Source organism: Chelonoidis abingdonii, chromosome 12, assembly GCF_003597395.2.
Source record: "Chelonoidis abingdonii isolate Lonesome George chromosome 12, CheloAbing_2.0, whole genome shotgun sequence".
NCBI classification, from domain to species: Eukaryota; Metazoa; Chordata; order Testudines; family Testudinidae; genus Chelonoidis; species Chelonoidis abingdonii.
The window spans coordinates 5,136,026-5,151,676 of NC_133780.1; the positions used below are offsets into that span (position 1 = coordinate 5,136,026).

General features: G+C 49.3%; 1 protein-coding gene across 3 annotated transcripts; it reads right to left on the bottom strand.

The window, feature by feature from the left end:
- Positions 1 to 725: 725 nt before the first annotated feature.
- LOC116836580 (uncharacterized) lies at positions 726 to 15,346 on the bottom strand. Of its 3 annotated transcripts, none has more exons than XM_075071619.1 (5): positions 15,019 to 15,329; positions 11,754 to 11,830; positions 11,086 to 11,212; positions 10,392 to 10,505; positions 726 to 5,863 (listed from the first exon to the last, which is right to left on the bottom strand). In XM_075071619.1, exons 2-5 carry the CDS (start codon positions 11,775 to 11,777, stop codon positions 4,650 to 4,652), a joined length of 1,479 nt encoding a protein of 492 aa, XP_074927720.1. In that variant the 5' UTR covers positions 11,778 to 11,830; positions 15,019 to 15,329; the 3' UTR covers positions 726 to 4,649. The 3 variants fall into 3 exon arrangements, with proteins under 3 accessions (XP_074927720.1, XP_074927719.1, XP_074927721.1); XM_075071618.1 differs by having other exon boundaries at positions 726 to 5,866; XM_075071620.1 differs by lacking the exon at positions 11,754 to 11,830 and having other exon boundaries at positions 726 to 5,866; positions 15,019 to 15,346.
- Between the last annotated feature and the right edge of the window lie 305 nt (positions 15,347 to 15,651).

Sequence of the window (15,651 nt, forward strand, 5' to 3'; positions counted from 1 at the left end):
CCCTCTGCAGTGCTCAAGGCTGAACTTCCCACCTGGCTGCTGCATCCACCAAACGCCACTGTTACCCATTATTCAAGACAAAGGACTCTGGGAGTTTGAGAAACTAAATTTGACTTGTTTATTCCCAAGCGGGAAATCAGAAGTCAAAGCCCCCCTCCTGATCGCACCCAATGCCCAGCCCTGCTCGGTACGGTACATTTCAACCCCAGCCCTGCGGCACCAGCAACAGCATGACCTCTTACAGCGGGTAGAGAGGAGAGAGAATCCGAGAGACGCCCAGGATCCAGTCACAAAAGCAAACTCTCTGTGAGCAGGAAACCCAGGGAGCAGCATCTCCAATCCCAACTGAGACATTCGTGGTGTGTGTGGGGGATAGGCAAGGTAGGGAGAGCTTCTGCCATTCCCACCCCAAACTCCTGGCAACACAAGTGCTCCATTTTCCCTCTGCGGGCCAGTGACACGCACACCCCAGCCCTTAGGCTCCTGTGGGGCAAAGCAGAGATGACCCATGGCTGCAGCTATAGAAATTGTTAGCCCCCAGAGTTCTGTGCTGGCCCCGGGACACAGGTTCCTCCGAGTTGTCTGCCCACCCCATTTCATTACACTCAATTTCTGGACACCCGCAACGCGCACAGATTTGCTGCAAAGCAATGCCCCTTCCCGTTGACTAGCTTCACCTCAGTTCAATGCTCTCCCTAGCACACGACATCTAGTTGGGTCTATAGTGTCACCAAATAGAAGTTTATTTGCTAGAACTTTATGGTGAAGATTCAGAGAGAAGCGAGTATAAGGATGGGAAATGTGTGGTTACAACAAAGGGAATATATCAAAAGCAATCTCGAGACTATACTTATTAAAAAGTTTCTTTCCCATCTCCTAAAGCATTTCTCACTCAACGGTCAGTCCATACAATGCTCGTCCAGAGCTGGAATCCACTTGAAGACACTCACGCTGGCAGACTATCGCCTCCAGAATGGACACCGTCTTGTGCCTTCTTTCACTTTCACGCAGTGCCAGACCTTGTCTCTCTTTTGAGAACTAGGGCGTTTCGTTAACTCCAGTTTGTCCCCTGTTCAAGGTCTTTTTCATGGACGCTTTTGTGCTTTGTAAAGGCCCGCGCCTTGTCTACACTTGGCTAGGCTGGAAGATGTCAATTGTTCTCACTCTAGGCCAAGCTGGCTCTGAGAGCCACCCCGCCCCAGGTGACCAGCTTCACGTCCAGGAGCAATATTCTACACCCTCAAAACATTTCCCATATGTACCTCCAGCAATAACCACTACAACCGCACACAGACCCCTTTGGTCAAGTATCATGAAGATGGCAATCGCAGAGAAAATTTCCTATCTGGGCACGCTGAGGCAAATCCCTGGGTATACACTTGTAACTGTCTACCTGCGTGTTTTCAAACTTAAGGCACTTGGGTCACAGTTCTTTGTTACCTCTGGCCTCGTTGATGGGGCTCACCCTGGATTTTGGAAAGAACAGGCCTGCTGACTCCCCCACCTCTCCTCTCAGCTCCACTCAGCCTCCTAGGAATCAAGAGACACCCCCATCATTTCCTTGGAGGGCTCATTCAGAGCCCTTTAGCTTCACCTTCTTGTCTCGCTGGTCCCTGTGCACCGAATGCCACCTCGGCTGTCTGGATCTCAAAAGCAAACCCTGCAGGATTCCGGCTGTGTCTCTCTCCCCTCCCACCCTGCCCCATCTGACCGTATCTTACATCTCTGCCAGGGGTCAAGTGTAACTTCCTGCCCTGTTTCAGCCTCTGCCTTTCAGACAGCGACTCTCACATTCACCTGTCAGTGTTTGCACCAACGGCTGTTTACTGTGATCCCTGTTCAAACAAGGCTAACACCTCAAGGTAAAGGCTGGGGAAAATGCCTAGATGCTGGAACTTGGGTTGCTAGCTTGAAGTGGTTTCCATCATATACAGAGTTTATAAGCTGGTTCAATGGCTCTCAGCACTCCCCCATTACCCCCTAGAAAAAAGTTCCAGCACCCCTGGGAAAATGGCAAAAGATAAAATAAGAAAGACCTAAATAGAATCTGGTCAGTTGCCACATGAAGCCCCCAGTAAAACTGCTCTACATCCTGTCATGTGACCAAACGGCCAACAGGAAAGAGAGAACAGGCCATCCTATGGCGGGGGTTATGGTACACTTCCACGTTCCTACCAAGTGAAATCCAGTGCATGTTGTATTTGACTCAACTGCAGGAGAACAGCTTTACCTGAGTTCTCCTGTAAACTGCCTTATGCCTGTTTCACTCTGTGCTTCATGTTTTGTATCAAAATTTTAGCACCATCATAATGACGGCGGAAAAGAAAGAAAGAAGGAAAGAACCACCACCACCACAACAAAAAAACCCCTTCCACTTGCAAACAAACCGAGCGTGGCTCACAAAACCCCAACAAACCTCTTTGCCAACAGATGGAAACTGGGACTTAGGTTCAGAATGATCATACCGTGTCTGGGATTTATTCGAATTCCCCTTCTGGGTCTGTGACGCTTTCAGCTCCAGCCGTCCTGATTTAGGATCAAAGTAATCAGAGCGCAATCCCTAAGCATGGAGACCTGAGAACAGTGTGCCATGTGCCACTTTGGGAAATACAGGGGTAGGATAAAGGGAAGATAAATTCTCCATAGCATGGACAGAAGGTCCATGAAATTAAGGGGGGAAATGATTAAATGAATAGGCATCAGGTTTAAAACAAACAAAAGCAAGTACTTCTTCACCCAGCGCACAGTCAGCCTGTGATACTCATTGCCGAGTGATGTTGTGAAGGCCAAAACTGTAACGAGGTTCAAAAAAGAATTAGATAAAAAGGCTAGGTCCATCAATGGCTATGAGTCAAGATGGTCAGGGATGCAACCCCATGTTCTTGATGTCCCTAAGCCTCTGACGGTCAGGAGCTGGGACTGGATGACTGGGAATGGATCATCCATAATTTCCCCATTCTGTTCATTCCCTCTGAAGCATCTGGCATCAGCCATTGTCGGAAGGATACTGGGCTTGCTGGTCCATCGGTCTGACCCAGTGTGGCTGTTTTTAAGGTAAAACTGGGAAGAGGGGAATGAAGTGGTCCTGGGGAAAGGTGAGAATCCCTCTGTCTCACCAGGTTGCCCTCAAGTAACACAGAGGCTAACAGAAACCATTTTTCTATCCCCGCCCGAATCCATTTATAATCTATTCAGTTATGTCATTCTGTTTTATTAAAAAACAAAAAAGCCTTTGGGACGACCCGAAGCAAGTTAAGAAGAACTGGGGATGAGGCACTGTGTCCCCGAAGTGGGAACTCGGTGACTAACACTCACCCTGCTAAACAAGCTCAGTGTGGGTCTGGATTAGAAAATGGGGTGAAAGTTTGGCCAGGGTCAGAAGGAAATGCGCTAGCTATCCCCGTCCACACTTCCTAATCTAAGAGAACACTCAGAGGCTGAGGGTGGCGAAGCTGAGAGGGGATTCCTAGGCCTCTCGGCTTTTCTAGGGATGCTACAAGGGGTACTAGGGAAAGCAGACCCTGTCGATTTTTCATTGCAGAAGGAGCAGGGGTGTGAACAATAGGGGAAATCATCTTCCTAATCCCATCCCTTCCACCTCCTCTTATCCCATGCTCCCCAAATGCCCGATAGCCCCAGCACTCAGCTCCTCCTGCTTCCCAGCTCTAATATTTAATACTCCAGCACCATTCCCAAAACCTATCCCCCTTGATCTCTTAACCTTTGATCCCCCAGAGCCCAATCTAGATTGGGGCAGAGGAGGAGTTACCAGCCCCCCAGGGACACTCACCCTGAAGGGAACAGCTTCAGGTCAGTGGAGGAGCCCAGCCCAGGGGCTGGTGGAAGATGGGGGTAGGGACAGGGGTCTAGAGCGATGGTGGGGCCTGGCCCAAGTGTCCTTCTCCTCATTTCCATGGCAGGGGGATCCTGGCTGGGAGGGGAAGGAAGAGGAGGGAACTTCAGCCAGGCAGAGGCAGTGTCTGGAGGAGTTTCTCTCTCTCTCTTCCCTCAACCCGTGGCCCATCAGCTCAGCAGCCAGGGCTGCACTAGGGAGGAGGGGCTGATGGGGGCTTCTCCTCCTCTGCCTGGGGTTTGCTTAGACCAGGCAGAGACAGAGGGTCACTGACTAGCTGCTGCTAGATCCTCACCTCAGCGATGGGCAGCTGGACACTTGGGAGCCAAATGCCCCTAATATGTGTGGCAACAAGGAAACAGTTTTTTTACATGGTAGCCAGCCCTAGTCAGGGCACTGGTAGAATCTCTCTCCTGTTGTCCAATAACTGCTTTGTCTAGGCTACAAAGTTTTCCTGGCATAACTAAGAGTGTAGGGGGGAAAATCACCCCCCACCCCAGTCATGCTGGCAAAACTCTTGAGTGTAGATGCAGCTAGTGCATCTGTGGGTTTAGCTAACCTCCTTCTGGGAGGCTTTTTAACTAGGTTGGCAGAAGATCTCTGTTGGCTTGCGCTGCTTATCTACTAGGTGACCCTGCCAGCTGAGCTATCCCGGCCAAGGCTCTGTAGGGTAGACAAGCCCGTTAACTCTGCTTGAAGTATTTTCCATGCTCAGGATGTTTAAGAGGTATCTTCCCTGTATGGATTTGCTGAGGCCTAATATAAATCCGAACCCCAGTTGTAGCGTCTCCCCCATTCAAGGTTTCTCTCCTGCGTGGAGTTTCTTGTGCACGCTAAGGTTTGATCTCCGATTGAAGCTTTTCCCGCAGTCGGGGCATTTATAGGGTTTCTCTCCTGTGTGGAGTCGCTGATGCACACTGAGGTTTGATCGCTGACTGAAACTTTTCCCACACTCAGTACATTTATAGGGTTTTTCTCCCGTGTGGAGCCTCTTGTGTCTGTTCAGGGTTGAGTTTTGATTGAAACTTTTCCCACAGTCCACACAGGTATAGGGCTTCTCTCCTGTGTGGGTTCGCTGATGTGAAATAAGGGATGAGCTGTCACTATAGCTTTTCCCACAGTCGGGGCATTTATAGGGTCTTTCTCCCGTGTGGAGCATCTGATGTTTCACAAGCTGCGTACTCCATCTGAATCTTTCCCCGCAGCTGGGGCACTGATAGGGTGTCTCTCTCGTGTGGATTCTCTGATGTAAGATAAGGGTTGAACTCCGCATGAAACATTTCCCACAGTCAAAGCATTTATAAGGGATCTCTCCTGTGTGGAGTCTCTGATGTGTAACCAGTTCTGAGCTCCACTTCAAGTTTTCCCCACAGTCCAAGCACGTATAATGTTTTTCTCTGGCGTGGGTTATCATGGATGCATCTCCTGCATGGATTATTTTGTGCGTATTAAGCTGTGATCTCTGACCGAAACTTTTCCCACACTCGGTACATTTATAGGGTCTCTCTCCCGTGTGGATTATTGTGTGTGTATTCAGGTGTGATCTCTTACTGAAGCTCTTCCCACACTCGGTACATTTATAGGGTCTCTCTCCCGTATGGATTCTCTGATGAGAAATGAGGTTTACTCTCTGAATGAAGCTTTTCCCACACTCGGTACATTTAAAGGGTCTCTCTCCCGTGTGGATTCTCTGATGGGCAATGAGGTTTGAACTACGACTGAAGCTTTTCCAACATTCAGTGCATGTGTACTTTCTCTCTTCTGTCTGGATTTTCTGTTGGGCCGTGGTTTCCTTGGGATTACGGCATCCTCTCCTACAATTAACGGCTTTACCCACTTCTTTCCCTTTGTGCCTCTCTGACTTGGGCTGATTCCCCCAGACTTTTCCCTGTTCAGCACTCTGGGAAAAATTCTCTTTGGATCTTCCCGATAACATCCTATGCAGTTCTTGTTGCTCAGGACGTTCCTGCTGTGAATTCTCTTCCTTGATATCACTCACTGTACCTTCACCTGCTGAAACAGAGAATCCAGACAGGAGTCACTCTCTGTGTTGGGGGGAAAGAACCAAGAACCATTGAGCAGACTGAGAAAGGTAAAATGTATTAATCCAGCTATAATTTTTCCTTCTCGGAAGTGGTTACAACTGGATTATTCCTCCTCATCTTCCAAGCACGAAGGCTCTTTTTTGTCTTTAACCTCTCTGTCTTCAAAGTGTAGATGGATCGGGGCAGAGAACTGACTGCCTCTCTGACTCCCCAGCCAATTTCCCCTTTGAGGAGACAAATTCTAAATGACAATGAATAATCATTACCCATCTTCAGGCAGGATATGCTACCTACTTACTCATCTGTTATACAAAAGATAAAGTCCCCATCGTCTAAATATGGCTAACAGGCTTTGCTCCTAGATGTATCTATTTACGTTTAGCTGTATTAAAACCCACAATGTTTGCATGCACCCAGTTTACCAAGTGATCCAGATTGCTCTGTATCAGTGACTTGACCTCTTTATTATTTACCAATCCCCCCAGTTTGCATGTCACTGGCAACTATTACCAGTGATGATTTTATGTTTTCTTCTAGGACATTGAAAAAAAAAAGAAAGTTAAATAGTGTAGGGACAAGAACTGATGCCTGCAGGACCACACTGGAAATAGAGCCACTTGATGACAATTCCCTGTTTACAGTTACATTTTGAGATCTATCAGTTATCCAGTTTTTAAATCCATTTAACATGTGCCATGTTAATTTTATATCATTGTCGTTTTTTAATCAAAATGACATGCAGTACCAAGTCAAATGCCTTACAGAAGTCTAAGTATATCTTGATTTTAATAAAGCTTTTGACATTTCCCTAGTGTGCTTATGAGAATGTCTTGTGGTTAGATGAAATTACTATCAGCTGGGTGCACAACTAGTTCCAAGACCATACCCAAAGAGTAGCAATCAGTGGTTTGCTGTCAAAGTGGGAGGGCATATCTAGTGGAGTCCCGCAGGAGTCAGCCCTGGATCCAGTACTATTCACTATTTTTATTAATGACTTGGATAATGGAGTGGAAGGTACGCTTATCAAATCTGCATATAACATCAAGCTAGGAGGAGTTGCAAGCACTTTGGAAGACAGGATTAGAACTCAAAGCAACTTTGACAAGTTGGAGGATGTGTTTGAAATCAGCAAGAAGAAATTCAGTACAGAAAAGTACAAAGCGCTACACTTAGGAAGGAAAAATCAACCCCACAACTACGAAATGGGGAATAACTGGCTGGGTGGTCGTACTGTTAAAAAGGATCTGGTGGTTATAGTGGAGCACAAATTGAGTATAAGTCAATGTTGTGGCTGTGAAAAAGACTAATATGATTCTGGAGTGTGTTATCGGGAATATTGTATGTAAGACACAAGGTCATTGTCCCGCTCTGCTCGACACTGGGGAGGCCTCACCTGGAATATTTTGTCCAGTTTTGGGCACCACACTTGAAGAAAGATGGTGGAAAAATTGGAAAAAGTTCAGAGGAGAAGAATAAAAATGAAGTTTAGAAAACCTGACCTATAGGCATGTTTAGTCTTGAGAGAAGACGACTGAGCAGGGACCTGATAACAGTCTTCCAATATGCTAAGGGCTGTTATAAAGAGGACATTCTCCATGTCCACTGAAGATCAGAGAATAAGTAATCATCTTAATCTGCAGCAAAGGAAATTTTGGTTAGATATTAGGAAAAATCTTTCTAACTATAAGAACAAGAACATAAGAATGGCCATACTGGGTCAGACCAAAGGTCCATCTAGCCAGTGTCCTGTCTTCCGACAGTGGCCAATGCCAGCTGCCCCAGAGAGAATTAACAGAACAGAGAATGATCAAGTGATCTGTCCCCTGTTGCCCATTCCCAGCTTCTGGCAAACAGAGGCTAGGGACACCACCATCCCTGCCCATCTTGGCTAACAGCCATTGATGGACCTATCCTCCATAAATTTATCTCATTCTTTTTTTAAATCTCTTATGGTCTTGGCCTTCACAACATCCTCTGGCAAGGAGTTCCACAGGTTGACTGTGCGTTGTGTGAAGAAATGTTTCCTTTTATTTGTTTTATACCTGCTGCCTATGAATTTCTTTTGATGACCCCTAGTTCTTGTGTTATGAGAAGTAGTAAACAATACTTCCTTATCTACTTTCTCTAAAGCAGTCATGATTTTATAGACCTCAATCATACCTCCCCTCAGCCGTCTCTTTTCCAAGCTGAAAAGTCCCAGTCTTATTAATCTCTCCTCATATGGGAGACATTTCACAACCCTAATCATTTTTGTTGCCCTTTTCTATACCTTTTCCAATATAGAATAGTTAAGTACTGGCATAGGCTTCTGAGAGAGGCTGTGGAATTCCCATCATTGGAGGTTTTTAATAACAAGTTAGATAAATACTTGTCAGAGATGGTCCAGGTATACTTAAGAACATAACAATGGCCATACTGGGTCAGATCAAAGGTGCATCTAGCCCAGTATCCAGTCTTCCAACAGTGGTCAAAGCCAGGTGGCTTTAGAGGGAATGAACAGAACAGGCAATCATGAAGTGATCCATCCCCTGTCTGCAGAGCAGGGGGCTCAACTAGATGACCTCTCGAGGTCCGTTCCGGCCTTACATGTCTATGTGTCTCTGAATCCCTAGAAAAGCCCAGATTTGTGGGCAGCTTCTAGATTTGCCCAGGAAGTCCATGAACTCTCCTAAATAGTCATGCTCCAGAAGGAAAAAAACTGTGAGGTTCCAGGGCAGGGGATGCAGGTTCAGTAGGAATGGGAGTTGGGGAACCTGGAACAGACCTTTCCCCCATCCATGACGATCAAAGATGCTGATCTGATACATGGAGGATTATGAGAGACTTTGGGTACCTGAATCACTAATGTCTAATTACCTGTTTGAGGGGTCAATGATTTAGTTCTTATTTGTATGTATCTAATTTGCATCTGCTTAGTCAGTTGATCTAGAGACGGCACTTTAGCTCAAATTCTTTTAATCGTTAGAAGCCTTATGTTAGAGCCCTTCATAGGACTAGTGTAGACCTGCTGCCATAATAGCGGGAGTGGGATGAAAAAGAGTCCCATGCAGGACTCTACCTTATGTCATGAGCTCCTCAGAGATTTAGATTTAGAAAGCAACCAGCATCCAGTGGGCACTCCAGTAAACAAACAGGACGAGTATAGCTGGGGGAAACCTGTTGGTTGAATAGTTTATTCATTGGAAAATGCAGTTTCATTTGACCAGAAACTATCTGTGGACTTGTATCAAGTTTGGTGAATACTTTCAACCGACACCCAACACCTGAAATGTTGCAGAAATAGCTTAAACAGAACGATTCGCTACTACGAATGACAAGGAACAGTCGCTGGGACCGGAAAGATGAGGGTGAATGAGTCTAGATACCAGTGGGGAGGGCATTCCTGTAGGTATGAGAAACCCTCCTCCAATGACTGTTTTCTGTTGAGTAGAGAAGCTTCAATGGGAGAGACCGAGTGAAGCCTACATCAGAAGATCCCACAGCCCAGTGATTACAGCACGTTTCCTGAGAGGTGGGAGACCCAAGTTCAAATCCCTTCTTCCCTTCAGGAGGAGGGAGGAACTGAACTGGTGCTGGGTGAATACCCTAGTTCAGTGGTTCTCAAACTTCACTGCACCACGACCCCCGTCTGACACGACACCCTCCCACCCCCAGGCGGCAAGACAGTAGACTGAGCCCCAGGCAGGGAAACTGAAGCCGCAATCCGAGCCCCATCACCCTAAGCGGCGGGTGGGCTGAAGTCTGAGCTGCACCTCCTAAAGCAGAAGCCCTCAGGCTTTGGCTTCAACCCCAGGTGGTGGGGCTCGGGCTTCGCTCCAGTCCCGGGTCTAACACCTGCCCCCGTGACTCCATTAAAACAGGGTTGTGATCCACTTTGGGGTCATGACCCATCATTTGAGAACCACTGCCCTAGCCCCTGGGCTAAAGATTGCCAGTTGTCCTCCTTCAGCCTCCCTCCCCCCCCAGCTGTTTTGTGCAAGAAACAGCTTAGACACCTGAATCCAGGACAGGGGTTCCTGGCTGTGGATCACCAGCAGAAACAGAAGTCTCCCTCCAGCCTAGGCGCCAAAGTCCCATCATAGGATGCAGCTCAGGACTCATCCCTCTCTATTAAGCATCTCCCCCATTGGCTAATTTAGGCGGCTCCCCACCTAGCATGTTGGAGCAGAGGTGGGACGAGACGGAGACAGAGAGGCGGTTGGTGGCTTGGACAGCTCCACCTCTGCTACTACATTTTGACGCTAGAGGGAGAGGTTAAAAAAGGAAGGGAGACTCTGTGCTTGGAAGATGAGGCGGAATAAGCCAATCGTTTGACCCGGCAGCCAGAATAGTCGGGCAGCTGTGAGTGACACCTGCCATCAGGATACGACACTTGTTGGCTATAACCCAGACCTGGATGAGACGAGGCAACACCTTTTGGGGCAGGGAAGTGTCACAGTCCCCCCCCGGTTTCGCTCAACAGGGGCTTTCTGTGTCCGAAACCGACAACTCACCTGTATGGGAGCCTCTTGGGATCTCCCCTTCCTCGGAGGTCTGGAGATCCGGGACCCACAGCTCTTCCCCTCGTTCCAGCTGGGTGATCAACTCAGGTTTGGGAATGGGGTTTCCTGCTTGGGGGGGTGAAACCAGGTGAGATCAGCGTGTGTCAGGTACTGGGAGAGTATTAGTCACAAAGCACATTCCCCTGATTTTAACCTGTGCTGGGGGGACGTGGAATCCAAGCCAACTGTGGTGCCCGGTGATCACTCAGTACTCACAGTGATTGTGAGAGCTCTGCCTTGTTTCCACTCTGTGTGCATAACAAGAAGAACTTCACTGCCCCTTGGTCCAGATTCCGTCTGGGAAGCTCAGCCCTCAAAGGCACAGCCCCTAACACGACATAGACGGGAACATGGCCTTCGAGCCTCCTTCGGTGAGGCACATGTTTGGGTATGGTGGTGGTGGTGTGGGGCAGTTGTGCGTGTGACATTGCTTCCACCCCTGGAAAGCTTGAGGGATGGGGGTGAACTGGCATCCTCACTGTGTGGCTGGCTCCCCTGTCCCACGGGAGGGGTGCGCAGATGAAAGTCTCACACTGGGGTCAGGAGACTGGGAAATCTAACTGACCAGGAAAGAACCTGAGCAGAAAAACTGGGCACATCACAGACCCCATGGCTTTTAATACCCGAGGGTACAGGAATCCCTTACCCAGCGAGGTCACCGTCGCGTAGTTCTCCTGCATGACGTCCCTGTAGAGGGCTCTCTGAGCGGGGTCCAGCAGAGCCCCCTGCCCCTGGGTGAAATACACAGCCACCTCCTCGAAGGCCACTGACCCCTGAAACAACAAGAGACCCCACTCAGCACCTGCTGCCCCAGTCACAATCCTGCTAGTCACAGGGGAGGAGGGCCAATAAAATGGAAGCTCTGGGGGGTCATGGAGTAGCAGAATCCCACCCCCACCCCACTCAGAGCAGCCAGGAGGCTTCAGGGAGGGGAGAAGGTGGGAGCTCCTTGTCCCTTCCAGCCGATGGAGGGGGGCAGGGGCCTTCCCGTTCATCACATGCTCACTAGCCAGAGGCTGATACAGGAGATGGAGCTCCCGAGCAGGGTTCGGGGCAGCAGCTGGGGGTGAGGGGACGAGGCCTCTCCTCTCGGTGCCCACTTCGTATTCCAGAGCAGCCCTGGCTAGTAGGTTCAGGCTCCAGTGCTGAGATTTTCTTAGCTCTGTCCCCACCTTGGGGAAATTCCCAGTTCTTGACAACAGGGAAGTTCCCATCCCAGCAAGTTTTCACACCCTGCCCTGCCCTCTTCTTCACCCTATTTCCTGTCCCGCTCCCAGACACCAACCCACCCACAGCTCCCTGAAAATCCCCTACCTGAGCCGATATCACTGCAGCCATTTCCCTGCCCTGGGCCCTGGGAGGATGGGACAAGCTGGTGGTTACTCTGCAGCCTGTCGGGGCGAGAGGGGTGATGGGGGAGGTTTCAGAAGGGGCTGGAGTCTGTTTTACATCCCCAGTGCTCCCCGGGCTCCTTCCCGGCAGACAGATGCTCTGGACCCTGCCCCACTGGGTCACTTTACTCCAGCGCAGACCAGGCCCCTCCTCTCAGGACCGAAACCACCGAGACTTTTAAACCCTCCCAGGAACAGAGACTTTGGCCCCAGGGCTAGTAAAGAGCAGAATCAATGACGCCGCGTTTTGGCGCTTACACGGAGCCCAGACCTGAAGAACAGCTCACAAGCGTGTCTCTCTCACCAACAGAAGTTGGTCCAATAAAAGATATCACCTCCTCCACCTTCTCTCTCTAGATTTGTTTAAGGCCATTAGGGAGTGATACAGCTCAGAGCAACGGCCCCTGTATTTTTCTCATAAGTGATCCAGCCAAGGCCCCAACTTTCAGGCTTTGCCTTTCTTGGGTCGGAATGTCCCTCTCCCCTTCCTGGAGATTGTACCTGCCTGCACGATCCCCTGACTATACTGTGATATCCCCAGCCAAAGACAGACCACCCCAGCGTCTCCCCTTGGAGATGGTACGCGACGTGACTGCCACAGGTATAACTTTCCACACAACTGTTTCTAAGCAAGCAGATTTAGAAAGCACATTAAATACAATAAAAAGAACCTACACACTTGGTAATAAGCCTACCAGAGATCACCCCCTCGCTTCAGCAAAGGCTCTGGCTGGCTATTAGGCCTTCAACTCCCACACAGGGCCTTTCCTTGTGGTCATAAGAAGCCCAGCACAGCTTCAACTCAGTCTTATGGGGCTTCAGAAGGCGAAAGTCCTTCCAGTACTTTCCTAAGGATTAGGACCTGGTCTGCCTAGAACCAGAGGTCCTGTCTGTTTGCTGGGTCCTGAGCCAGTTTAAAATCAGGTTTTCTCACCAAAAAATGTTCCTTGTTCCAACTATGAGAGCACTTTCCCTCTTATCCCATGGCAGCTTTCTTTATGTAAGAGCCTTTGGTGAGTGACCTTGTCAATGGCTTTCTGAAAATCTCAGTACACTATATCCACTCGATCCCCTTGGCCCACATGCTTGTTGACCCTGCTCCAAGAATTCTAGTAGATTGGTGAGGCATGATTTCCCTTTACTAAAACCACGCTGACTCTTCCTCTTCCTGTTCATCTATGTCTCACAATATTGTTTACTATAGTTTCAACCAGTTTGCCCGGTACTGAAGTCAGGCGTAGAGGCCTGTTAATTGTCGGGATCACCTCTGGAGCCCTTTTTAAAAATTGGTGTCACATTAGCTATCCTCCAGTCATTTGGTACAGAAGCTGATTTAAATGATAGGTTACAGACTACAGTTAGTAGTTCTGCAATTTCACATTTGAGTTCCTTCACAACTCCTGGGTGAATCCCATCTGGTCCTGGTGACTTAGTGCTGTTTAATTTATCAGTTTGTTCCAAAACCTCCTCTAATGATACCTCAATCTGGGACAGTTCCTGAGATCTGTCACCTAAAAAGAATGGCTCAGGTTTGGGAATCTCCCTCACATCCTCAGCCACGGAAACCGATGCAAAGAATTAATTTAGTTTCTCCGCAATGGTCTTATCGTCCTTGAGTGCTCCTTTAGCACCTCGACCGTCCAGTGGCCTCATTGGCTATTTAGCAGGCTGCCTGCTTCTGATGTACTTTAAAAAAAAAATTGCTATTATTTTTTGAGTCTTTGGCTAACTCAGGGATTCTCAAACTGGGGGTCAAGACCCCTCAGGGAGTCGTGAGGTTTTTACATGGGGGGTCGCAAGCGGTCAGCCTCCCCTCCAAACCCTGCTTTTCCACCAGCATTTATAAGGGTGTTAAATATATAAACAAGTGTTTTTAATTTATGGGAGGGGTCGCACTCAGAAGCTTGCTATGTGAAAGGGGTCACCAGTACAAAAGTTTGAGGAACAGTTAGCCCAGCGGTTCTCAAATTCTTTTTCGGCCGTCCTAATTGTATTTTTACACCTCATTTGCCAGTGTTTATGCTCCTTTCTATTTACCTCAATAGGATTTAACTTTCACTTTCTAAAGGATGCCTTTTTGCCTCTCACTGCTTCTTTTGCTTTGTTGTTTAGCTACGGTGGCTCTTTTTGAGTTCTGTTTTCTAACTCGGGGTATATATTTATGTTGAGTCTATTACGGTGTCTTTAAAAAGCTTCCACTCAGCTTGCAGACATTTCACTTTTGGCGCTGGGCCCTTTAATTTCTGTTTAAACTAAACTCCTTATTTGTGCGTAGTTCCCCTCGCTGAAATTAAATGCTACACTGAAATGGAAGTACAATATTTATATTGCAATAGGTTTATTTTATAATTACATGGTAAAAATGAGAAAGGCGGCATTTTTTTCAGCACTCGCGGCTGTGACATTTTTGGATGTTTTACATCTGATTTTGTAAGCAAGTGGTTTTTAAGTGAGGGGAAACTTGGGGGCACGCCAGATAGGGTGACCAGACAGCAAATGTGAAAAATCGGGATGGGGGTGGGGGGGTAATAGGAGCCTATATAAGAAAAAGGCCCCAAAATCGGGACTGCCCCCATAAAATTGGGACACCTGGTCACCTTAAGGCCAGACAAATCAGCCTCCTGAAAGGGGGAGGGTAGCCTGGAAAGCCACTGGACTAGATGACTGTCTCAGCCTATGATTCTATGAGTGTCTGTGCCAAGTAACTCAAAGCTAGTTTGTACCAACTATTGCTAAAAATAGGCACAAGCCAGCTCCATATCCAGTGGAAAGTGGTGTGGCTCCAGCAGGGCCCGATCCCGGGCCGTCAATCAGCTGCAACCACACTGGACTCAAGGAGTCCAGACTCCATGTGGTGTGAATCGGCCATAGCTCCACTCTGACCTGGGGGGAGCCACTCCGGTTTGCAGGAGCCGAGGGTGCAGATGCAGGCCGGGGGAGCAGGGGGTGCAATGCGCACACACACTTTTTGCACCGGTTCCCCAGAGGCGCCAGGCAATGCGAACATCCACGCCCAGTGCCGCTGGCAGGGAAAAAAGGGACGAAGGCGCAGGCATCAATCAACCCCGCTGAGCTGATTTTTCAACCTTCAACTCCCCAGCCAACGGCGCAGGGGGGCGGGGGTTAACCGGAGTCTGCAGGGGGGAGGCTGTAACTTGGGTGGGGTGCAAAGGGAAGGTCTCGCTTACCTTTGCTCCAAGGGGTGTCCTCACTGGGGAGCAGGGGGCTGCTCAGCGGGGATCGTCCGGGGGCCCCCTCCTTTGGTGGAAGTTCTGCTTCCCCAGGCGGGGGGCGGGTGTCCGGGGCAGGTTGGGGTTTGCAAACTGGGGGATCTGAGGGGGGGATTGCTACTTCTGGATAGTCACCTCGCCCGGCTGCAGCCACAGCTCGCGGGGGCTCCCGGAGCAGCAGCCTGAGGTGGGGGGGGGGGGGGGCTTTTGCAAGGGACAATGCAGCGCTCCCACCAAGAGCAACAAAGAGTTACTGTGTAGAGCAAATCACTTCCTGCTCCGGCGTGACGCCCAGCCCCCGCTGCTCCCCCGGCTCCCGTCAGGGTCCTAGCGGCGAACCCGATTGCGTTGCAAGCCGCCTTGGGCCCGAGCTTCTCGCCTCTGCCTCGCCTGGCCAGGGGCAGCCTCGCCCCAGCTCGCCCTTTGCTGCTGCTGGGGATGCGGTGCTGGGTGACACTGGGTGCGAGTCGAGCGGTCGGCAGAGAGCCTGGCCTGGTGCAGCCGCTGCAAAGGCTGCCCAGAGGATTCAGGGGGCCTGGGGCAAAGCAATTTTGGAGGGGCCTTTCATTAAAAAAAAGTTGCAATACTATA

Coding starts and splice junctions, on each gene's coding strand:
- LOC116836580 (XM_075071618.1), bottom strand. CDS start 11,777: ATGGCTGCAGTGATATCGGCTCAG. Junction 10,506..11,085: donor CGCGACGGTGACCTCGCTGG/GTAAGGGATTCC, acceptor CCCCCCAAGCAG/GAAACCCCATTCCCAAACCT. Junction 5,867..10,391: donor CCCAAGAGGCTCCCATACAG/GTGAGTTGTCGG, acceptor TCTCTGTTTCAG/CAGGTGAAGGTACAGTGAGT.